The sequence below is a fragment of the Neofelis nebulosa genome, chromosome 13 (assembly GCF_028018385.1).
Source record: "Neofelis nebulosa isolate mNeoNeb1 chromosome 13, mNeoNeb1.pri, whole genome shotgun sequence".
Lineage (NCBI taxonomy): Eukaryota > Metazoa > Chordata > Mammalia > Carnivora > Felidae > Neofelis > Neofelis nebulosa.
In genome coordinates, this window is record NC_080794.1 from 38,831,954 (window position 1) to 38,857,129 (window position 25,176).

General features: G+C 44.0%; 1 protein-coding gene across 6 annotated transcripts; it reads left to right on the forward strand.

Moving 5' to 3' along the window:
- SEC24C (SEC24 homolog C, COPII coat complex component) lies at positions 1-25,120 on the forward strand. 6 transcript variants are annotated; one of them, XM_058696749.1, is made up of 25 exons: positions 23-140; positions 331-583; positions 1,888-2,087; positions 4,167-4,302; positions 12,776-12,951; positions 13,383-13,754; positions 14,039-14,175; positions 15,411-15,479; positions 16,791-16,902; positions 17,123-17,250; positions 18,407-18,545; positions 18,761-18,876; positions 19,049-19,173; positions 19,293-19,484; positions 19,683-19,776; positions 19,979-20,095; positions 20,874-21,044; positions 21,722-21,818; positions 21,921-22,066; positions 22,292-22,430; positions 22,579-22,697; positions 22,793-22,972; positions 23,220-23,411; positions 23,645-23,734; positions 23,880-25,120. In XM_058696749.1, exons 3-25 carry the CDS (start codon positions 1,916-1,918, stop codon positions 24,018-24,020), a joined length of 3,360 nt encoding a protein of 1,119 aa, XP_058552732.1. In that variant the 5' UTR covers positions 23-140; positions 331-583; positions 1,888-1,915; the 3' UTR covers positions 24,021-25,120. The 6 variants fall into 6 exon arrangements, with proteins under 6 accessions (XP_058552731.1, XP_058552736.1, XP_058552735.1 ...); XM_058696748.1 differs by lacking the exon at positions 331-583 and having other exon boundaries at positions 1-140; XM_058696753.1 differs by lacking the exon at positions 331-583 and having other exon boundaries at positions 1-140; positions 13,662-13,754.
- Positions 25,121-25,176: the final 56 nt, after the last annotated feature.

Here is a 25,176-nt window from a genome sequence, read left to right on the forward strand (position 1 = left end):
CAGACGTGGCAGAAGGAGTGTCCGGCCCTGGAGCGTGGGGGAGGAGCTTCCGGGGGCGACGCTCAGGCCCCCTCGGAACCGGAAGTTGGGCCTGGGATCCTTGACGTTAGGAACGAAGTCGAACCTGGATCTGGAGCCGGGTGAGGAGTGGCATCGGGAGGTTGGTGGGTAGGACAGCAGGGGAGAAGCCGGGGTATCACTGGCCTCATCGGGGTCCCGTCCGAGAAGGAAGGGAGGAGCCTGGGGGCGGGGCACGGAGAGAGACCCTCACCTCACGCATCCACAATCCTGAATCAGTCCTAGACCCTCCCTTCTCTCCTCCTGGCCCAGATTCCGGCTCCCGCTTCCTGCCCCAAGCCTGTTGAAGGGCGCGAGACGCTCGATCTCCATGCTTAATGGACCAGCCCTCTCGTCGTGGCCCGAGAAGCTAGCTTGACTTCTTGGTCTTGATTCCTGGCGCTCCCAGCCTCCACAGCTCGACTACCTTCAGAGTTCTAGGAAGCTTGCCCCGCCCCCTGGGTTGTCACCCTCGGCTGTCTACCCAGAATGAAGTCCAGACTTGAGCCTTACTCCAAACTCTTGGGTGTGAGATTATTTCCTGGCGAAGAAGCTCCTTTCCTCCGTTCCCCGCCCCCACACTGATTTAGGAAGATACAGGGGCAGGGGACATCTGTCAAGCTTAGTGTTTGTGACCTGTGCAAGGTTTAGGATTTGGAGGAACAGCTCCTGAGATGGGTTTAAGATTAAACAATTCTAGCCCAGGAGCAGCTCAGCTTTTCTATTATCAAGATGACCCTCTTTAGCAAATGGGAGAGGCCCATTGTTCCACTACAGCATCTGTGAACTCTCCTGCTTTCTGTGCCCCATCTGTGTATAGGGTAGTTGAATGATAAGGCGTTCAGATGTGATCAGATAGTCTTGTTCTTGGAAGGACCCCGGAAAGACTCTCACATTCATTCCTCTGTTGCTGGGTGAGATTGTCATAATTTTAGTGGTGGCCTATATTCATGACAAACATAAGGAGAGCAGAAACGGGATAGTTGGGAGAAGTGATGGGATTTGGAATACTCCAAATCTGCTTGAAGTCCCTCTGCTTGAAGGATAGGTGAATGGTCTTTTTACATGAAATCTTTGTCATTGATCCTTGAACTGTTTTCCTAGGTTATTGTGAGAAGTTTTTGTTCCTGGCCTGCATTTACTGGTGTCTGTTACCTTGCTAGAGTTTTGGGTGTCCTTTGCATTTAATGATTTTAATGCTTTAGTTTTCAAATCCATACATTCTTTTGGTGGAAAGACTGGGGATGGAGTAGCATTTGAATTATTGCAGTTCAGCCAAAGAATTTATTTCTCTGATCAGTTACTCTAGAATTTGTCTTTTGAGAAGGAGGGAATTTAACTGATCTGTTTTGTATGTGTAGCCTGAGTGATGGAAAATGACTAGCACTTTAGAGGGTATTCAGTGTTTGTTGAATGAATGGATGCTAGGGTGAATGAATGGAAAGTGGGAACATTGTTTCATTTACTTATAATATCACAGTAGTTCATCAGTGGCAGGACTCCTTGTGTGACTAGACACTAGAAATCATACCACTGGGGAATGGAGGCTATTCCCCATTCCAATGGGGCCTATCTGAAGTTGAAATTTATACCCTCCTGGCAGTGACAAAGCATGGGGTTCACAGTAACAAATCCTTACTTTGAGGAGGTAATGTGGCTACTGGCTGGGGCAGAAAATTACAAAGATCTTGTGGTAGTATGGGAACAATTAGGCTGATAACTGCCTGATAAGGTCAGTCCTTTTTTTATCTATACTTTCTACCCTGAATAGTTGTTCTCTCTTTAGGAAGTTGATTTTGACTAATATCTCTCTTCTCTCTCATCTATTAGGTGAGACCAAGTTGGGGATGCACTCATAATGAACGTCAACCAGTCAGCTCCACCTGTGCCGCCATTTGGGCAGCCCCAGCCTGTCTACCCAGGGTATCATCAGTCTAGCTATGGTGGGCAACCAGGGTCCACAGCACCCCCAACTTCCTATGGAGCCTACAATGGCCCAGTACCAGGCTATCAGCAAACACCTCCCCCAGGTATGTTTCCAAGTTTCCTTTGAGCTTAGGAGGGGAATCAGTAGTGTTCAAGCTGTGTCGTATTGCCTTATGGAAGCTGCCTAGAGAGTTGGGATGACTGGGATTGAGGAACATGCCTCTGGCTCTCAGTTACGAGAACTCTGTGGGCAGTCTTCCCTTCCCTGTTTTTACATAAGTTCTGCCTTAAGACATCTAATGGAAGCACATCTTCCAGGTTCAGTGGCAGTTCATTTCATGTGAGTGTCATCCTGTATGTATAGCCTCAACTGGCTGCTTTGTTCACAGCTGGATGGAAAGGTTGTGGTCACAGCTCTTTCAGAGCCTGTGACCAGGATTGAATATTTCCTGTTGACCTAAAGTCTCCCTGAAATCACTTGTTCTTCATGTATGTTGGTAATACCTGTCATTGGATTAATGGTTCTATTTATAAATGACTCTGGGACATGGGAAACTAATTCGTGGATAAAAAGTGTGGTGTTTGTGTGTCTAAATTTTGGCGCTTCTCATATCTTTCTGTTGATACCATTTTTTGCCTTTGCTTGAGTTTCCTCTGCTTCTTAGATGCTCTGTAATATCAGGACAATAAGAGAAGACTAATCTGCTGCCTTAGGATCAGTGTTTGCCTTTTACATTGCTTTTTCAAGAAGAGCAGCTGGTACTCTACAGACTGTCCATAAGGCTTTTTGGGAAATGGTTAACAGCAGATCTTTGGTTAGGCTAGCTGAAGAGTTAATGCCAAATGCTTTATGCATAACTTTTTAAGATAGTAAATTCCATACAAGGATATGGGAAAAAGAAGGCACCAAGAAAGCATAGGTAAGATTTGGGAAATGAATGAAGTATTACCGCTTTAATTATGATTTTGAGAAAAAAAAATTGTCAAGTGGTGAGATTAGGTCTCAGGTCTTTGGAAGAGCCTTATTCTGGGTTGAGACTTTGGCTGGACAGAGTCCACCTCTGATCTGTCATGTCCTGGCTTATCAGGATGGAGTTTGGCATTGCCTCAATGGGAAGTTTTATTATTGAAAGGAAAACCTATCTGGTTCTGGGATGGCTAGTGAACGGGTTCAGATTAATTAACCTGTAGGCAGGTTCTAAACTGTCTAATTGTCTAATCTCTATTGAGTAACAGAGCAAAAGAAAAACAATTGTTTAAACAGGGGTCAGCAACATTTCCAAAGTGATGTGCCGAGTAACTAATTCCCTGCATTTCATGTGGGAAGGATGGTTGGGGATAGTATTCAGAAAGGATGGTCGGGGGTAGTAGAAATAGCTTTGATAGAAGCTCTGAGGAGCAAAAGGGCTGGGGTACAGCTTTTGTGAAGACAAAGGTGGCAGCACTAGTGAGATGGCAAGTCAGCTGTCCTGACTGAACCACTGGGCAGAGTCTCCAACCTGAGATTACTTTCCTGAGCCATGTGATATTGGGAATGTCAACACTTAGAAGTGGATGGTTAGGATAAGTAGAATATATGAAAAAGAGGTTGGCAGAATAGTCTCCCCAACAGGAGCCTGTCTTTACAAATTAGTTCAGTTTATTACTTGATCACCTTCGGTACTACCTTTCTCATATGTTCAAAGTTTCTGAGTTCTGGAGTAGGATCTTTTCCTTAAAAGAGTTGACTTTTTGGGGCACCTGGCTGACTCAGTCAGTGGAGCATGTGACTCTTGATCTTGAGGTTGTGACTTTGAGCCCCATGTTGGGTGTAGAGATTACTTAAAAATAAAATCTTTTTTTTTTTTTAAAGAGTTGACTTTTTGTCTAGGGTAAGAACATTAGACTGTCCTGGATTGTATGAAAGTGTATGGTGATTGCAGGAAGCCCTTATGTTCTTGTGGCTCTAGTTACAGCTTCACGTGTAGTATATCTGTCTAGAAGAATGGAGACTCTCTGACTGGGCGTCCATGTTCAGAATCTGCTGTAGCTGGAGTTGCATGTTCATGGTATCCTTTTGATATCAAAGCTGTGGCACTGGGCCAGTGAAGCTCTGAGCTTATTAATTCTTGCTTTATATTCCTTGCTCAGGGTGGAGAAGAAAGTTATTTCCCAATTGCTTAGTTTCTGTCCTTTACCCTCAGGTGTGTCAAGAGCCCCACCTTCTTCAGAGGCACCTCCAGCCTCAACAGCACAGGCCCCTTGTGGCCAGGCTGCTTATGGCCAGTTTGGCCAAGGAGATGTACAGAATGGGCCGAGCTCCACTGTTCAGATGCAGAGGTATGTATTTGGGTCAACCTAAAATTGGTCTGATGAAATTAGAAGGATTAGGAATGGATGAGGGCCTGTTTCTTTTTTCTTGACTTTCTCTTAGATCCTTTTTTCTCTTCCCTCTACTTTTTTGTATTTTGTTTTCATTTTTCCAGATTATGGGTGCTGCTGTTGTCTACTCCATAGATCATTAACCCATCTTCGTACCTGAGTTCTTTTGTATATTCTTTCTGTGAACTTGAGTTTTTTTCTTGACTAGACATATATCTTCAATAATTGTTGCAATCATACTGAGCCTGCCCTCAGGGAGAAACAGGAAGAAAGGATCTCAGAATTATTTATGTCTCTTCTGACTTCTCCCTTTCCTCTAGATCAGGCAATTAGTAGGACTTACTGGATAAGTTTGGGTGTGACCAGTTTTGAAAAGAAAGATACTCAAAGAAAAACCACATAAATGATAAAAACTTTGGTGGTACATGATCCAATAAACACCTGTCTTTGTATGGAAGTCCATTAAGGGAAGGCAAGTCGTCTCTGTTGGACTATTGTTTGTTTCTTGGTAAACAAAGGATAAAGTATAACTGCGAGTAGGGTGTGTGGTAATGGAAGTCACTTTCTGACATTTTTATTGGGTGTCCAGAATATACATTTTTAGCATCAGATGTTAGCATCAGAAAGACCCTGGGAAGTGCTCCCTAATCTTGTGTGTTAGAAAACACTGAGAAGCGGGGCGCCTGGGTGGCTCAGTCGGTTGAGTGTCCGACTTCGGCTCAGGTCATGATCTCACAGTCTGTGAGTTCGAGCCCCGCGTCGGGCTCTGTGCTGACAGCTCAGAGCCTGGAGCCTGCTTCAGATTCTGTGTCTCCCTCTCTCTCTCCCCCTCCCCTGCTCATGCTCCATCTCTCTCTGTCTCAAAAATAAATAAAAACATTAAAATTTAAAAAAAAAACAAAAAAAACAAAAAAAAAACCACTGAGAAGCAGTATAAGAAATTCATTCATTCATTCAGCCACTCAAAAATATTTATTTTGTATTATTATGTGTTGGGTGTTGTTCTACAGGTTGGAGATTAAGCAGCAAACAAAACAGACTGAATCTCTGCCCTGGTGGAATTTATAGTCTAGTGGAGTACACAGAAGATAACAAGTAGACAAATATAAATAAGAAATAAAACAGAGTAAGGATATACAGAATGTCTGGTGAGGAGGTAGGGAGCTGTTTTAAATACATTGGTCAAGGAAAGCCTCTCTGAAGTGATGTTTGAAACTTCTGTGAAATGACTCAGGGAGCTATCCAAAGATCTGGAAGAAGAATGTCTTGGATAGAGGAAACAAGTGTAAAGGCTCTGATGGAGAAATTAATTTAGTGGCTGTGAGAAAGAGCAAGAATGCCACCGTGACTAGAGCAGAATGGAGTGTGGAGGAGATAAGGTAGAAATATAGTCAAGAGCCATATCATGTAGTGCTTTGTAAGTCATAGTAGGAAGTATAAATTCGATTTTAGTTGGAGTGAGAAGCCATTGGAAAGTTTTAAGCTGGGGAGTAACACATTTACATTTATTTGTTTGTTTATGCAATAGGTCTTTTCATTATAATATAAAACACATACAGAAAAATCCATACAGAACAAATGTATGGCTTAGGAAATTATTGTAAAGTGAATACCCTTGTAACTACAACCCAGATGAAGAAATAGAAAGAACTCTTCCACACGCCCCAAAAGCCCCTTCTACATGCCTCAATTCAGTCATAAGTCTCTCCTTATCCTCATGAGTAGTGATTATCCTCTTATAGTAACCACTTTGTTATGTTTTTAAAAATAGTTTACACCCAACTGTACATCCCTAGATACCACAGTTTAGTTTTGCCTGTTTAAAAAACCAAAAAAACAATTTGATGTGTCTTTAAGTTGATAGGTTCTCTTTCTTTCTTTCTTTCTTTCTTTCTTTCTTTCTTTCTTTCTTTCTTTCTTCCTTTCTTTCTCTTTCTTTCTTTCTTTCTTTCTTTCTTTCTTTCTTTCTTTCTTTCTTTCTTTCTTTCTTTCTTATTTAGAGAAAGAGCAAGCGAGGGAGGGGCAGAGAGAGAGGGAGATAGAGAATCCCAAGACTTGGGGCTCAATCTCACAAACCATGAGATCATGATCAAAGCCGAGATCAAGAGTCAGATGCTTAACTGTCTGAGCCACCCAGGCACCCGCCATCCTCCGTCTCTTTCTTTTCTTTCTATTTATCTGTTGAAGAACTGAAGCCAATTGACCTGAAGAGTTTCCCACAGTCTTGATTCTTCTGGTTCCAAATTCATATTACAGTTCAACATGTTCCTCTTTTCTCTGTATTCTCTGCAAATTGGCAGCTGGATCCAGAGACTTGCTTTCTTAATATCTTGTCTTTTTTTTGTAATGTTAGCAGTTGTTGGAGCTTAATACATATGTATATTAATTCATTGGGTTTTCAAAATGGTGATACTTTTGAATTCTTTTGTTTTTCATTTAATTGTTTGAATACTGTTACAGTTTTCCTCTTGTGTTGTCTGGTTACTTGTGCAGCTCATATAGGTTAAATGCTTGCTTCTTTACCTTTATTTCCAAGTTTATAAGGGAATGAATTGGTCCTTTGTTACCTAGTGAAGGTGACCTCTTCTTTTTTAATGTTATTTCGAATTTACAAATTTAAACATACATATTTTTATTTATTTAAAATGTTTATTCATTTTTGAGAGAGAGAGAGAGAGAGAGTAGGGGAGGGGCAGAGAGAAGGGGGGACCAAGGATCTGAAGCAGGCTCTGTGCTTACAGCAGCCCTGTGCGAGCTCTATGCTGGGCTCGAACTCCTGAACCATGAGATCGTGACCTGAGCCAAAGTTGGACGCTTAACCAACTGAGCCACCTAGATGCTCCTAAACATATATATTTTTTAAAGTTTTTATTTATTTATTTTGAGGGAGAGAGTGAGGAAGAGAAAGAATCCCAAGCAGGCTCCATGCTGTCAGCCAGAGCTGAACACGGGGCTCTATCACACAAAACATGACATCATACCTGAGCCGAAATCAAGAGTGAGGTGTTTAACCAACCGAGCCACCCAGGCACCCTGAATTTAAACAAATTTGATGGGTTTTGGGGCACTTGGGTGGTTCAGTCGGTTAAGCATCTCGACTTCAGCTGAGGTCATGATCTTGCATTCATGAGTTCTGCACTGGTGGCACAGAGCCTGCTTGGGATTCTCTCTCTCTCTCTCTCTCTCTGCCACTCCCCACTCAGGTTCTTTCTCTCTCTGTTTTTCTCAAAATAAACTTTAAAAAAAACATATTTGATGGGTTTCAACCCACTGCAATTATCATCATTATTGAAGTTTAGAGTGTTCCATCTTTGACCAATGGGAGCTTCTTCAAGTTGACTCCTGATTACTTCTGACATGGCCCTAGTAGTCTTTGGGAATGATAAGATGTCTTAGGATTGTCTTACACATTTTAAGCCCCAGACCAGGAATTAGGCATTTTTCCAAGAAATCCTTTATTTTGGTGGTGATAAATGACATTTTGTGGCTGTAATCTGGGCACTAGGCATGTTCACTGATTGGTCACTCCTGGGCCTTTAGAGTAAGCATAGCTAGGAAACACATATCTACATATCTATAGATATCTACATATACATGTTTAAATTTGTACTTCCAATTCAAGACTACAGAGCCTTTACTTAACCTATTATACCTGTATCTCTTCTTTTTCTTAAGGCTATGGGGATGATGGAATTAGAATACTGAAATATGCCATAATTTCTCATTTACTTTATCCCTTATTGTACACAGCAGTCTCAGTACAACAATACTAACACTATCACAAATGTGATTACTAAAAACAGTATCTTTTTAAAATTTTGCATATACTCTCCTCATTCTGTAATAATTTAAAAACATATACTATAGATATCTATACTAGATATATATATATATATATATATGTCTTTCTTTCAAAAATAAAAATAAACATCAAAAAAAATTTTTTTAATTGGATTCTGGTGATGGTTGCACAGCTCTAAATTTACTAAAAATCGTTGAATTGTACACTTAAAAGGAATGAATTTGATGGTATACAAATTGTGTTTCAAAGCTTTTTTATTTTTATTATCATTATTTTTTTAATGTTTATTTATTTTTGAGAGAGAGAGAGAGAGAGAGCATGAGAGGGGGAGGGGCAGAGAGAGAGGGAGACACAGAATCTGAAGCGGGCTCCAGGCTCTGAGCTGTCAGCACAGAGCCCGATGGGGGGCTCACACTCACGAATCATGAGATCATGACCTGAGGTGAAGTTGGACGCTCAACCTAATGAGCCACCCAGGTGCCCCATGTCAAAGTTTTTTTATTTTATTTTATTAAAAAAAATTTTTTTTAATGTTTATTTTTGAGAGAGACAGAGACAGAATGCAAGTGGGTTGGGGCAGAGAGAGAGGGGGGCACAGAATCTGAAGCAGGCTCCAGGCTCCGTGCTGTCAGCACAGAGCCTGACGCGGGGCTCTAACTCACAAGCTGTGAGATCATGACCTGAGCTGAAGTCGGACGCTCAACCGACTGAGCCACCCAGGTACCCCTTTCAAAGCTTTTTTTTTTTAATTTTTTTTTTTTAATGTTTATTTATTTTTGAGACAGAGAGAGACAGAGCATGAACGAGGGAGGGTCAGAGAGAGAGGGAGACACAGAATCTGAAGCAGGCTCCAGGCTCTGAGCTGTCAGCACAGAGCCTGACTCGGGGCTCGAACTCACGGACTGTGAGATCATGACCTGAGCCGGAGTTGGCCGCTTAACCAACTGAGCCACTCAGGTGCCCCTCAAAGCTTTTTTAAAAAATGTCATCTTGGGTGGTGATATCATTGGAGTATCTTCCAGAAGCAAATGTAAAACAACCACACTCCCTCAACCCAGGCTGTAAAGGATTCTCAGAGAGAAAAAAAAAAAAAATTGATTAGACTAAATAGAGAATATTAAAAGAGAGCAGATAGTAGACTAGTGCCTTGAAAGGACTAAGGGAATGTAATTGTCAATGTAGAATTATGTACCTGGCTAAGAGAGAGTACAAATACAGACATTTACAAACTGACTGAGAGTTTACCATGTATCGACCTTGGATGAGAAAATTATCAAGGGATAGACTAAGAAAAGAAAGGAAAATTAACCCAGAAAGAAGAATCTTTAAAGAGAAAGGGAATAGGAACTAAAGACATGGAGATAGAATATAGACCAATTCTTTTGTAATGCTTGGCTAAAGAAGGAGCAAAAGCTTGAGGGAGGTCTGAGGTTTTAGTGCAATTTTATTTGATTGCATTTTTGAAAACAATTGAGATATAATTCACATATCATGTAGTTCATCCATTTAAAGTGTACAATTCAGAGGCATCTGGGTGGCTCAGTCAGTTGAGCGTCTGACTCTTGATTTCAGCTGAGGTCATGATCTCACAGTTTGTGAGTTTGAATCCCCACATCAGGCTACGCTCACAGCGTGGAGCCTGCTTGGGATTTTCTGACTCCCTCTCTCTCTGCCCCTCCCCGCTTGTGCTCTCTCTCTCTCAAAAATAAATAAACTTAAAAAAAAAATAAAGTGTACAGTTGAATGGCTTTTAATATATTCGCAGATAATGTGCAACCATTACAATTTAGAATATTTTCATCACCTCAAGAAAAAACACCATATCCTTTAGCTCAGTAGCTACCATTATTTAGCTATTTCTTCAGTCCCCCACTCTCTCAACCTTAAGCAACCATTACAGTAGTCTCCCTTTTTGCAGTCCAGAAGCAGATGATCCTCTTTCTGACATACTGTCAGAGGGTCAATAGTAGCTCAATACTTCTTCACAATGCCTACATCATTCACTTCACTTCATCTCATCGCATAGGGACTTCATCATCTCACATCATCACAAGTAGCATGACTACAATATAAGATATTTTGAAAAAGAGAGGAAACATATTAAAAAGCTATCCAACCTCATAAATAATGAGAAAAGTACAAATCAAAAGCCGTAACAAGATTCTATTCTATTATGTATCCATCAAAGTGGCAAAATTAAAAAGTCTGAGAGTCCCAAATATTGCTGGACTATCAGAATAACAGGAACTCTTTATCCACCGGTGATCAGATGCAAATTAGAACAACTACTTTGGGAAAATAGCTTGGAATTATTTGTTAAAATTAAAGATAACAGGGGTACCTGGGTGGCTCAGTTGGTTGAGTGACTTCAGCCCAGGTCATGATCTCACAGTGTGTGAGTTTGAGCCCTGCATTGGGCTTTCTGCTATCAGAATGGAGCCCACTTGGGATCCTCTGTCCCCCTTTCTCTCTGTACCTCCCCCACTTGTGCTCGCTTGCTCTCTCTCTGTCTCTCAAAAATAAACATTAAAAAAAAATAAAGATATACATACCTTATGACCCAGCAACTCATTCATAGATACGTGCCTTAGAAAAATTCATATATATATATATATATATATATATATATATATATGAAAAATTCATGTATATAAACAGGTATATGAGTGTTCATAGCAACATTGTTTGTAATATTAAAAAATTAGAAAAACCTAGATATCTACATTAAAATACTTAAGTAAATCATGGCATATTTATTTAGCGGACTAACATTTAGTGATGAAAGGAAATGCTACATGCAACAGCATAGATGAATTTCATAATCATGGTTGAACAAAAGGAGCAAAACTCAAGGAGTATATGTGAAGTGATTCCGTTTACAAAAGTGTAAAAAAGTGACAGAACTGGTACCTGGGTGGCTCAGTTGGTTGAGCGTCCGACTCTTGATTTTGGCTCAGGTCATGATCTTGCTGTTTGTGAGATTGAGCCCCATATTGGGCTCTGTGCTGACAGTGTGGAGCCTACTTGGGATTCTCTCTCTCTCCCTCTCTCCCCACCACCCCCACCCCCCACTCGTGCTCCATCTCAAAATAAATAAAATAAATATTTTTTTAAAAAGTGACAGAACTGAACTATGTTGTTTTAAAGACAAGGGAATGATTATTAGGAAGTTAGGAAAGTGGTTACCTCTGGGAGAAGAGAGAGGGCTGTGATGGAGGGGAGGAGCACTGGGCCTTTGGGTGCTAATGTATTCTATTTCTTGACCTGGTTTTTAGTTACATTGGTATTTGTATTATAATTATTTAACAGTAAATACTTGTTTTATGTTTTTTTTTTTTCCTATTTATGTTACACTTCATAATTAAACAGTAAAGTACATTGAACTAAGATCAGGTCTGGGCTCTAGTTCTAGCCTAGTTTGCCACTTATACTCTTCATGTCTTACTTTTCTATCTGCTGTGTCCTCATTTTGCTGTGAGGATTACATTAAATAAAGCACTTAGAGATACTTTATAAGTTGTAACGCTACTTAGAGATAAGGTGGTATTTTATTATTACTCAGGCATGTGATGGAATAACATTGGGTAGTTGATAGTATTATCCATATTAATGGAGTAGTAACCATGAAATATAATTATTCTGACAAGGATTTATGGGCTTAGGCTATGGAGCTAACAGTATGTTTGGTGCTATAGAAGACAAAAAGTGCAGAGCCCAACAAAGGACAACAAATGCAGAGCTCCTCTCTCAGGGAGATAAGGTTCACTAGCATAACACTCAGAAAATAGTAGTTGAATGAATGAATGAAAGAAAAGTGTTAAACTACAAGACTAATATAATAAATATGTTATATTTATTATACAAAATATAATAAAGTACAAGTTGTTTAGTAGAGACAAAATAAGCAGGAAGAATAAATCAGAATTTAAGTGTAACTGATTATTGTTGTGAAGAGTTTGATTCACTCTTGAAATCTCATATGGAGCTTTTATGTATAATCTATGTTGTAGATTTCTGCAGTAATATCAACATAAAACACCACTTTAGTTACTAGTTGATATGCAATGCTACGGGAATGATTTTGTATTTATATTTTAATGTGCCATCTGATACCATGGGAATGTCCAGTGTCGCTATCCAAGTAATGAGGCTTTGCTAGATAAACCTGGCTAGAAGGCTCTCTGGTTTGTGTCCTGTTTTCCTAGTCCCTTTCTGGTAGAGCTGGCATCATCTTTCTGATTAGTACAGAATGTCAAACTCAGATGACTTACTCTGCTCTTAACACCTTTAGCCAGGATAAAGTAATAAGTACTTTGATTGTTTAACTCTGTTGAGTCAGAGGAGGTGATAATCTAACTAGTAGAATAAATAATACCTGATCTGAGGGTGCTTGGCATATGTTTGTGGAGTGAACCTAATGGAAAACAAGATTTTCCATGAATAATCATAGTGTGGATCATCAGGAATGTAATACATCTACAAATATACAAAAACATGAAGACATAAAAGAGCCCAGGATGACAGGAAGATGCTGTAGAACAGTATAGTTTCCTGTATGATGTGGAGCTCCTGCCAACTTTGAAGGGTCTCCCGGCCTACTTGTTACCTCTGCCTTCCTTGTATTTACAGGTTCCCTGGGTCTCAGCCATTTGGGTCAGTCCCATTGGCCCCTGTGGTCAGCCAGCCAGCTGTGCTTCAGCCCTTTGGCCCTCCCCCGACAAGTGCACAGGTGACTGGTCAGCTGGCAGGAATGCAGATCAGTGGTGCTGTGGCTCCAGCCCTTCCCCCTGTGGGGCTGGGCTATGGTGAGTACTGATGACCCCAGGATTGTTATTTTCCCCTTCTTTTTAAATATATATATATTTTTAATGTTTATTTATTTTTGAGAGAGAGAGACAGACAGAGTGTGAGTGGGGAGGGGCAGACAGAGAGGGAGACACAGAGTCCAAAGCAGGCTCCAGGTCCCGAGCTGTCAGCACAGCCTGATTTGGGGCTTGAACTCACAAACCGTGAGATCATGACCTGAGCCAAAGTTGGACACTTAACCGACAGCCACTCAGGTACCCCTACTTTCCCCTTCTTTTTAAAAGCATCAGACTCTGGTGTATACCCGAATCCCTTTTATTTCTTGTGCTTCTGAGGGCCAGCTGATAGGAGTAGTCATTCCTGCCCCTCTCATGTGGAAAGGGGAAGGCAAAATGACTAGGGTTCTGACTGTATCTCTTCTACTTCTCAGGCCCACCAACATCGCTGGCCTCAGCCTCAGGAAGTTTCCCCAACTCTGGTCTGTATGGCTCCTATCCTCAGGGCCAGGCTCCTCCCCTTAGCCAGGGCCAGGGTCATCTTGGGGCCCAGCCTCCCCAGCGATCTGCCCCACCACAGGCCTCCAGCTTCACATCCCCAGCTTCAGGGGGTCCTCGGATGCCTTCGATGACTGGTCCACTCCTGCCTGGACAGGGTTTTGGGGGGCCCTCTGTGAGCCAGCCCAACCATGTGTCCTCACCTCCTCCTCAAGCTCTGCCTCCTGGCAGCCAGATGACTGGGCCCCCAGGACCACCACCACCTATGCACTCCTCCCAGCAGCCAGGCTATCAGCTGCAACAAAATGGTAAGTTTTTCCCAAGGTCTGTCTAGAAGCCAAAGGCTTCAACTATTCAGGTGTTTTTGTTTGTTTAATATTGCTTGCTAAGCGGTGAACTAGATGGGTAGCTTCAGGGTATTATTACTAGGATGCAGGATTTATAAGACATTCTTTTTTCTTTTAGTTCAGATAGTGTGGTCTTTCTCTGAATGGTCATTACCTCTATACTTATAGGAGTCTAGTCATTTCCCTGAGGCCTTAAGAAGAGATCGGGGATTTTGAATTTATCAACCTGTGCCCTTGTCTTTCAGGTTCCTTTGGACCAGCCAGGGGCCCTCAGCCCAATTATGGAAGTCCCTACCCAGGAGCATCCACTTTTGGCAGTCAGCCTGGGCCTCCTCAACCACTGCCTCCTAAGCGCCTGGATCCTGATGCCATCCCAAGCCCTGTAAGTAGATACTTATGTGGTCCTAGGGAAGGAGTTTGTGGCTGCCAGATAAGTGAGTCAACCTAGATGAGGTGTTTGCCTAGCGTTTTCTGATTATTTTCCCTTTTCATTTATCTTCTGTTAGGTATAGAACCTAGATGTAATTTTTGATTCTTTGAACTGGAACTTGAGGCCCCAGAAATCTTTTGGGGGCACTTCTACTCTATAGCTGGGCAGGGAAGAAAGCAAAGCTAAGAGTGATCAGTAGTGTCAGTAGACAGCTGGGTTGAGTACTGCCTTCTGTCACTATTGGACATAGCATGGTAACCTCTACCCTTCTGTGGAGTAGTAGCTGGGTCCAGGTCTTGTCCTTTTAGATTTAGTAGGATAGCAGTCTTCTTAATGGGTAGATCTGGTAGGAATTCTCTGATGGTAGGTGTTAAGAGAAGGAAAGCCTCATTGGTTTCTCTGTGCCCCTAGTTGGACAGTGTTTTAGGAAGAAACCTCCAGTACTTTTGTTGGCTAGAATCCTGCTGTGTGGATGGGGGAAAAGTGATCTACAGTTTATAAGGGCAATGTGGGGAAGCTGCTTCTCCCAGGAGGGGGGTGAATTTCACTCTTAGAGCCATCATCAGAATCCTTAGGGCTTCCTTATCCTACTTGGAATAGAGGCTGGGACTGTACTCCCAAGTGGGGGCTATTTTATAGTTCTGTCTGCAACATTTGCTATGTCAGTTACCTCACCATGCTTAGCCATTGTCATATTCCATTCTGTTCTCTTTCCTCTTCCTTTGGGGAATTACCATGGTGAAGGACCCTTTTGGCTAAGAGCGACCCTAGAGGATTAAGCAGCCCCTCCTTTTCGTCTCCTTCAGGGAGAAGTAGAATCTGGGTTGGATGTGAGGAAAGGCTTCTTTAAGCATAAGCACGGTCCTTAGATGGGAGTTTGGCCTTTTGGGGGGAACATCCCTCTTCTTCCTTCTTAAGATTTCTCCCATTCAGCCCCTCTCTCTAAAACTTGCTTCCTATTTGCCACTTTATCTTTCTACATCATAGTCTGAGCCATTAAAGCCTCTGTGTTGGGCCAGAGAGCCCTGGAATTTCTGACCTAGAGGGGGCCTGATTTCAGCAGTATGAGCTGGGCTCCAGCTATTCATGTCTAATTCATCTGGGTCAAGAGAAGTAACATCTGCTTCTTGTTCTTTTGTCTCCCTCCCTGTATTCCCCTGCTGCCTTTATTATTAAAACACTAAAAGCAACTCAATGAGCTGCCTCCTCAGCAGAAAACCAGGCACAGAATAGACCCTGATGCCATTCCTAGTCCAGTAAGTGCAGGGGGTGGTGTGTGTGTGCGTGTCATCCCTGTGTTAATGCCACCCATGCATGCCTGTGACCTCATCTTCACCTCATCCACCATGTCCATCCCTCTCCACCCTCTTCCTTTAGTCCTTCTAGACCCTCGCTTTTACAAACCAGAAGGATGTGCATGTCTCAAGTCACCATGTAATGAAATAACAAGCTGTTTGGCAGTGCCTTGAGTATGGGGTAGTAGAAGACCAGGCTGTAAGGTGGCATGTTAAGCTTTGATTTTAGTTCTGCTGGGTCCTCCAGGAGCCTGCATGTGACATTTGAAGGAACAGGACAAAGTTGAGTAGTAGGTCCTTCCCCTTTGGGACTGATATGTTTACAGCTTGTGGAAAAACTTTGGGTAGGTGACTACTAATGTACAAGTTTGGGATACTGGTATTTCTCACAGGGGAAGAGACTACTGGTTTGGGAAAGTGTGGGCCACTTTCTCATATGGAGAGTCTATTTGATTCTGATATATTTCTAAGCTTCAACTCTTTCTCCTATGTAATATGGAGTCTTATTCTCCCTTTACTTTTACTGGTTTTACAAACCATCTTGAAGTACTGACCAAAGGTCATCAGCCTACACAAAGATCTGATTACCAGCTTTGCAAAATCTTTTTTTTTTTTCCTTTCCTTTGCTGGATCTGTCAAAATGTGGGGGACTGAGGATTGGGCTTGTAAGGATTGGGTACTTAATCCTCTTCTCCCATATTTACACACGGATGCTTACCTGAAAATAAGGCAGCATCTGCTTCCTCACCTTACCTGTTCATTTCTGTTTAATCCTCTCCTCACCCTGTCCCTTCTACTTTCATTGAGTGTAGAGTCATTCCAGGTAGATTTCATTTTTACATGGTTATCGTTGTCTGTTTTCCTGCTCTGACTCAGAATGTGTCTTGGTGAGAGGAGTGGGTGGGGGGGGGCATGTAATGTGGGAGGGAAGTGAAATCTGATATATTTGAAGGTTTGTGATGAGAGCTGGAACTTTCCTGGAGTGGGGGGAATAATGGGGTGGTCACCACTGATTGGGGGTCAGGGCAATTCATAAAGAAGCCCTTTCTCAGTGTTGACTGTACAGCATCTTGCTACTAATTATAGAGCGGAAGATTGGCATTGTAGCATTTTATGTGATCTCCAGAACGAGAGCAGGCCTGGTGCATGAGGTGTTCTTAGCAAATTACTAGTTTCTGTGCAGTAGCTCTAGCCTTTCTTTCTCCTGGTTTTCTAGGACCTGGTACTTCCCTCTCTTGTGTCACTCTCACTCATTTCATTTCTTCCCTACAGATTCAGGTTATTGAGGATGACAGGAACAACCGGGGTTCAGAGCCATTTGTTACTGGAGTACGGGGCCAGGTGCCACCCTTAGTCACCACCAACTTCCTGGTGAAAGACCAAGGTAAGAAGGGTATTAATTCCTTCCTGTGAGGGCCTTTTCTCCAAGATTATCAGCTTATGGATAGGGCTTCTCTTAGTCTTTAATCAGAGAACAGTCCCTCTAGGGGAAAAGCCGCCATCAGCTCTAGCATATGTCGGGGTGATGAGGTGGATCAGCAATGGAGAGCTGGTGTCTAGAGGGATTCTGTGATCTGACTTAGGTTTTCTACCTCCTACTTCAGGGAATGCAAGTCCCCGATACATCCGATGCACATCCTATAATATCCCTTGCACATCTGACATGGCTAAACAGGCCCAGGTGCCTCTAGCAGCTGTCATCAAGCCACTGGCAAGGCTGCCACCAGAGGAGGTGAGTCAGGGAAGGGACTGGAGTATAATGAAAGGGAGGAAGAGAGGGGGGAGGAAAAGAGGGGGCATAAGACTTCTTCCTGAAAGTGATTCTAGCAGTCACAATGAAAGAAGTCCTGGTTGGGCAGGAAGGGAGAGTATCTCAATAGCTTTCTACCCAAGGGCCCATGCCTGATGGGTGTGGTTGTGATGAGAGTAAAAGCCCAAGAAGTTGTTGGGTGGGAGCATGGTCCATATGGGAAACAAACTGAAAAGAGGCAGGGCCAACTTGTAGGGGAGGAGACAGCTGAATGCAGAAGCCTTACGGTCATCTCCAGATGATTACAGGTACATTATTCTATTTTTATTCTATACTGTCCTAACATCCCTGGTGAGTTAGGGAATGTTAGGAAATCATATAAGGGAAAAAGGTAGATCAGGGTCCAATAGTCCTTCTCTTATCTGGCTTGGGCCCTGATTTTTCACCTCAATACCTGAAATCAGCAAGAAAAGAGAGAGAGAGAACTTGTCAGCTGCTCTGCCAGGCTTTGGCAGGAAAGTCTGTTTATGCCTGGCTTAATGAATTTAGAGTGGATTTCTCTATAACTGGCTCACTTTACATCTTGCTTCTCTGTCTTGCTCTGTGTTCTCTCTCTCTGGATCTCAGTGGGGATGGTTAGACATTTAGCTGCTGGTCTCTTATCTGTAGCATGGCATCTAGTTGAGACACTGGTAGATGTCACAGATATCCAGGGATGGGGAGGATCAGTGTCATAAATACCTGGTTGGGGAAGGAAGCAGAGTTAAGATCCCTAGGGCAAGAGTGAAGAGAATTGAAGATAGGGCCTGAAACGAGAATCCTAGGGAATCTTTGGCTTTCTCCTTATATGCTTATAGCAGCCCCTGATTTGTTAGGCCACTTTCACAGTTCTCTTTCAAGAAGGGGAGTTGTGGAGATGAGGAGGAGATGAGGGGACTATAGAATTTGAACTCTTAGGGACATTCCTCTGCCTGGTACCCTCATCGTTTGTCTTCATTCCCTTTCACTGTATTCCCTCCTCAGGCAAGGTATCTCAACCATGCCCTTCTCCTCTCCAGTTGTTCTTCTTCATCTACTGCCACATGTCTCAACCCGCTGTAGCTTTCCTTTGTCTGAGCCCCTTCCCTTTGCTCCTTAGGCTTCACCGTATGTCGTGGACCATGGGGAATCTGGCCCTTTGCGCTGCAATCGCTGCAAAGCATATATGTGCCCCTTCATGCAATTCATTGAGGGAGGGAGGCGCTTCCAGTGCTGCTTTTGCAGTTGTATCAATGATGGTATGTTCACAGAGGCTGGGATTGGGGGGGGGGGTGTGTTATGAATTGCATCTTCATTATTTTCTTTCTAGTTAGATAGGTAAGGTTCCCTTATTCAGGAACTGTGGAAGTAGGGCACATATGGGGATGTGGGGTGGTAGAGTGAGCTTAGCCAGTGCAAGACTACTAAGATTGAGAGTGGACATTTGAGTAATATTCTGACGTACTCCCCACAGTTCCCCCCCAGTATTTTCAACATTTGGATCATACCGGCAAACGTGTGGATGCTTATGACCGTCCTGAGCTATCGTTGGGCTCTTATGAATTCTTGGCCACTGTAGATTACTGCAAGGTAAGAGAAAGTAGCATGGGGAGGAGAAGTGGGTGGAAGACAGTGAGACAGCTGAGAATTGCTGTGTTCATTTTCCTCACCCTTTCATTGTCCCCTCTGATATTGACTTCTCTGTAGTCAACTAGCCTGCTTACCAATGCCCTTCTCTCCCCAACATTTCCTTCCTTTGCAGAACAATAAGTTTCCCAGCCCTCCTGCCTTTATCTTCATGATTGATGTCTCCTACAATGCCATCAGAAGTGGTCTTGTTAGGCTCCTCTGTGAGGAGCTCAAGTCACTGTTAGATTTTCTACCTAGGTGAGACTTATGGAGCCAGGGTTCTTTTTTTGGATAATCACTGGGGTGGGGGTGGGTTCTGGTTGACTCAGTAGGTGGAGAAGGTGGCCAAGTGTGGGTAATAATGTTACCTTCTACAGGGAGGGTGGAGCAGAAGAGTCAGCAATCCGTGTTGGCTTTGTCACCTATAATAAGGTGCTCCACTTCTACAATGTGAAAAGCTCACTGGCCCAGCCACAGATGATGGTTGTATCGGATGTGGCTGACATGTTTGTGCCACTGCTGGATGGCTTCCTGGTCAATGTCAGTGAGTCTCGGGCAGTCATCACCAGGTAAGATTGTGGGGATAAAGTGGGAATGGGGTAGAGACAATCAGAGAAAGTCAGTCGAGCAGAGGGGTCTGCAGATGGACAGGGACTGTGCCTCAGGAGTTTTCAGTCTGGGGTAGGGGGAACATGATTCTTCAGTGAATTGAGGGCTAAGGCATTGAATCTGGATAGCAATTTTGATTGCCTCCCATCATCTTTCAGCTTATTGGACCAGATTCCTGAAATGTTTGCAGACACAAGAGAGACAGAGACAGTATTTGCTCCAGTTATCCAGGCTGGGATGGAGGCTCTAAAGGTAAGGCTAGAACCCTGGCAACTTCTCTGCCTCACGTTCTTCTGACCATCTTACTCCCTGGGATATAATTTTCTTTAGTGATTGATGACTGCCCAATGAGTCAGCGTATCTGACATAATTGGCACCAAATAAATGATGAGGGAAGGGATGAATGAATAGCTGAATAAAGGAAAGAATGAACAAGTAGTCCTCTCTTTCCTAGGCTGCTGAGTGTGCAGGGAAGCTGTTTCTGTTCCACACCTCCCTGCCCATTGCAGAGGCCCCAGGGAAACTGAAGAACAGAGACGACAGGAAGTTGATCAACACAGACAAGGAGAAGGTGTGGGATTGGGAGATGGGGGGAGAACTTTCTATTACAGAGGAAGGTGGTGACTCTTCATAATGTAGTACTTTTTTTTTTTTTTTTTATGTGTATTTATTTTTGAGAGAGAGAGTGTGAGCATGAAAGGGGGAGGGGCAGAGAGAGGGAGACACAGGATCCGAAGATGGCTCTGCGATGACAGCAGAGAGCTCTACATGGGGCTGACGCTCACAAACCATGAGACCATGACCTGAGCTGAAGTCGGACACTCAGGGGCCCCCACAATGCAATACTCTCAACTTTCTTGAGGGGGACTGGGATGAGACACTCTCCCCTTTCACATGTCAGGTCCATGACTGCCAACCTTCTCCAGTGCTCCACACCTCTCTACCCCATCTCATCCCAAAGCGCTCGATAGATTCTTCTTCTTTTTTTAATGTTTATTTATTTTTGAGAGAAAGAGGGAGACAGAGTGTGAGTGGGGGAGGGGCAGAGAGAGAGACACAGAATTTGAAGCAGGCTCCAGCTCTGAGCTGTAAGCACAGAGCCTGATGTGGGGTGCAAACTCATGAACCATGAGATCATGACCTGAGCCAAAGTCGGATGCTCAACTGATTGAGCCACCCAGGTGCCCCTTGATAGATTCTTCTTTTTAAGAGAATGTTCTACTACTACTGCAAATGCTTATGAGGTAGATCTGAAGTCTTACATATATTTGAATATCCCATATTAAATATACAGTTTTCAAATAGGGTAGAGCTGAGATATTCGAATGTTTTCTCCTGTTCCTCCCCAGACTCTGTTCCAGCCTCAGACAGGTGCCTATCAGACCCTGGCCAAAGAGTGTGTGGCCCAAGGCTGCTGTGTAGACCTCTTCCTCTTCCCTAACCAGTATGTGGATGTGGCCACGCTCTCTGTTGTACCCCAGCTCACTGGTGGCTCTGTCTACAAATATGCTTGCTTTCAGGTAGGGCATGGGACTCTGGGTGGCAGGTGGAAGCTGGACAGACAATGTCTGCCTACGTGTGGAGCAGCTCTTTAGCTGCTGACTCATTAATAGGAATACTGTTGGAGGAGAAGACCCCATAATGTAAAGAAGAGAGTAACAAGGGTAGTGGTTAGGAGCATGGGGTTGGAATCAGTCTTCAGTTGTTATTCTGGCCCTCCCAGAATACTCACTATATAACCTAGTAGAAATTACTTATTTTTTGTTTGTTTCTTCATCTGTGAAATGGGATTTCTACCCAGCCCCCCATTTTTCTGAGCGATAGGCAAATGGAGAGGGAGAGAGAGAATCCCAAGCAGGTTCCATGTCCAGCGTGGAGCCTGATGCAGGGCTCAATCCCATGACCGTGAGGTCACACCCAAGCCAAAATCAAGAGTCGAGCCCTCAACCAACTGAGCCACCCAGGTGCCCCTATAAAATGGGATTTTAATACTTAAGATTTATTATCAGGAATAAGTAGTTATATGTAAAATACTTAATGTAGTACTGGGCTTGTAGCAAATGCTTAAAAGCTATCATTATTATCATTGTCACTGTTACTATGATTCAGCAGCTTGTAGAGTGGAGGGGATGCAGGGAGATAATCTGCAGGGTGTTATGTAGTCAGTGATGTGACTCTGGGCCTGGGGGGGCTGCAGGTGGAGAATGACCAGGAACGGTTCCTGAGTGACCTGCGTCGGGACGTACAGAAGGTTGTTGGCTTTGATGCTGTGATGCGTGTTCGGACAAGCACTGGTCAGTCCTGGTTGGAGAAGAGCAGATTGGGGGCTAAATCTGGAAGGGAGGCAAGTGGCACCTGTCGTATTTGTAGCCCTGACTCTATCCATGTGGCTTCAGGTATCCGTGCTGTAGATTTCTTTGGGGCTTTCTACATGAGCAACACAACAGATGTGGAGCTGGCTGGGCTGGACGGGGACAAGACGGTGACTGTGGAGTTCAAGCATGATGATCGGCTCAATGAAGAGAGTGGAGCCCTCCTGCAGGTAGCAGGCAGGAGGCAGGGGTTGGGGAGGAACTGTCAAGTTCATTGTACTGGATATAAATAGGCTGCAGGGAAGAGGATAAGAGGTGGGTGGAGAGGACTAGAAGAGGCTGGGGAAGGGATGGCTCATGTCTTTCCTCTATCTTACTAATATAGCAAAGGAGCAGTTTTTCAGAGGGCTTTGGTGAGGGAGGGGTATGAATTCTCCTTTTCTCCCTTCTCCTAGTGTGCTCTGCTCTACACCAGCTGTGCAGGGCAGCGACGGCTCCGCATCCACAACCTGGCCCTGAACTGCTGCACCCAGCTGGCTGATCTGTATCGAAACTGTGAGACTGACACACTCATCAACTACATGGCCAAGTTTGGTGAGGGTAGAGGCAGGGCGAGGGGGGATTGGGGCTGAGAGAAAGGTGGTTGTTGGTGATTCAGCATTCCCGGGTAGGTGTGATGGTGGGAAAGCACATGTGATGGGGTGGCTAGCCAGTGACTGTGCTGTCTCCCTTTCACATCCAGCGTACCGGGGGGTCCTAAATAGCCCTGTGAAGACTGTTCGTGACACTCTCATCACTCAGTGTGCCCAGATCCTGGCCTGTTACAGAAAGAATTGTGCCAGCCCCTCCTCTGCAGGACAGGTGGGACAAGCATGTTGCAGGAATTGTTAGGACAAATTTTTGCATTTGGGAGAGATTTCTCATGATTATTAACTTTACTTTGATAACCCCTGCAGTTGATCCTTCCTGAGTGCATGAAGCTACTCCCAGTTTACCTGAACTGTGTGTTGAAGAGTGATGTCCTGCAGCCTGGAGCTGAAGTCACTACTGATGACCGTGCCTACGTCCGACAGCTGGTTACCTCCATGGATGTGGCTGAGACCAATGTCTTCTTTTATCCTCGGCTCCTACCATTGGTGCGACTAAGGGCTGGGGTGTGAGACGTTGCACTGAGAAAGGGGCATCATAGAAGGAGGAAGGGAAAGGTTAATATTATCTGTGGTTGACTCTAGTGAATTTGTTTCTAACCTACATTATCTGATGTAATTTTCACACTGAAAGAGTTACTGATTTAGCTTTCTGAAATTTCATGTGTGTGTGGTGAGGGGCAAACTTGTCTTATGGCCCTTGGTAAATAACCTCTTGCCCCTTCCTTTTGTCTAGACAAAGTCTCCCATTGAGAGTGCCACTGAACCACCAGCAGTTCGAGCATCTGAAGAGCGTCTGAGCAATGGGGATATATACTTGCTGGAGAATGGGCTCAACCTCTTCCTGTGGGTGGGAGCAAGTGTCCAACAGGGTGTTGTCCAGAGCCTCTTCAGTGTCTCCTCCTTCAGTCAGATCACCAGTGGCTTGGTGAGGGCAGGAAGTCAAGGGGAATATGGGTGTGGAAAAGCATTTTGTGATATAAGTGGGAGTCAGTAAAGTTTGTATGCTAGTCCCCTTTAATAGCAGGGAATCCTTGGAGGGGATGGGGGATGCTGTCATTATTCCGAGGCTTGTTTCAGATAATGCATAAATCTTTGCTGCCCCATTTTGCCTTGACTCAGAGAATTTTACCATAAGGATAAATGAATTTTGTATTGCAGAGTGTTCTGCCAGTTCTGGATAATCCACTGTCCAAGAAGGTGCGAGGCCTCATTGATAGCTTAAGGGCACAGAGGTCACGGTACATGAAGGTAACACTGATCTAAACTCTGCATTTCTTACCTTGTTAAGTCCTCCCCTGGAATGGGGGGTGGGAGTAAGTGATGGGATAATAGGATTTTAGGGCATGTTTAATTCCTTTTGGCCCTGCCTCATGATCCTGTCTTCTGGCCATAGCTTATCGTGGTGAAACAGGAGGACAAGCTGGAGATGCTGTTCAAGCACTTCCTGGTGGAAGACAAGAGCTTGAGCGGGGGAGCATCCTATGTGGACTTTCTCTGTCATATGCACAAGGAAATTCGGCAGCTACTGAGCTAGAGCAAGTGGGTAAATGGCATAGGGTCCCAGGCCAGCTTCCAGAAAGTACACCAGGATGGCAGAGAAATTGGAACAGTTCCATTATCTTATAAGTCATGTAAGCTGACCTCAATCTCTCTGGGGGGAGGGGGAGGTATAAGGAGACACCTTTCTGGAATCAAGTATCCTACCACTCTGTCATGTCCTGCTGATGGAAGGTGCCCCTATCCCCTCACTTTACCCTCCTTTTCCTGCTAATCCTGTCGTAATGAATGTAGTTTCTCAGTTCACTGTATATGATTCGGTATTGGGGGATTTGGAGGCACCCAGACTCTGGCAATATTATGTGTCCCCTTAGACCAGCCTCCAAGAAGAGAGGGGCAGGCAGGAAGGAGTGGGAATCCCAGGGGTACTATGCGGGGGTGGGTAGGGGCTAATTCAGCTCAGTGTCATCAAAAACTTCCTATATTAGGGACGAAACATTCAGGTGCACAAGAGCTGGGGTATAGACCATAGATGGTGGAGAGAAAAGTGGTTGGTCAGTCCTTTTTGGGCCTGGAAGTCAGCAGCCAAGTCAAAGTTGGAGAGTGGTTGATTAGCTCTTCTGTCTCCTGCAATGATTGGTGATCACTAAGTGGATAGAGGCACATTGTCAGAGATGAATGAGCCTGGGAAGTGAGTTGCAAAGAATATTAAGACCTGGGAGAGGTAACAGCCTCTTTCCCAGCTGGAAAGGCTCCAACACTGGATGGTTCTGTTGGGAGCCTGGTCATCAATTTGCAATACCTCACAGAGCCAGCCCCATCCCACTCTGAGCTCCCACTGGAAACACTGCTTCTCCAAGCTGGGAGTTGTTGAGAGGGGAGAGGCAGAGGTGGCTGGAGCTCTGTTCTCTCCTGCCGGGACACCACTCAAGCTCTGGTATTGACAGAGTGGCCGACCGTTATCTTCCAACCTGAACTGGCTGGGGCAGGACAAGGGCTAGGCTTGATGGTGGCCAGGCTTGCCTGCTCCCAGCCTGGGATGCCCCTGCTCCGGACCTCTCATTTCTCTTCATTGGTTTATTTTTCAATGCATCTTTAATTTGTAAAGAAATAAAATAAATTAAGATGTAACAATTAGCCTCATTTTTACTTGTGACTTACCATTTTCCGTCCCATTTGTTGCTGCTAGGCCT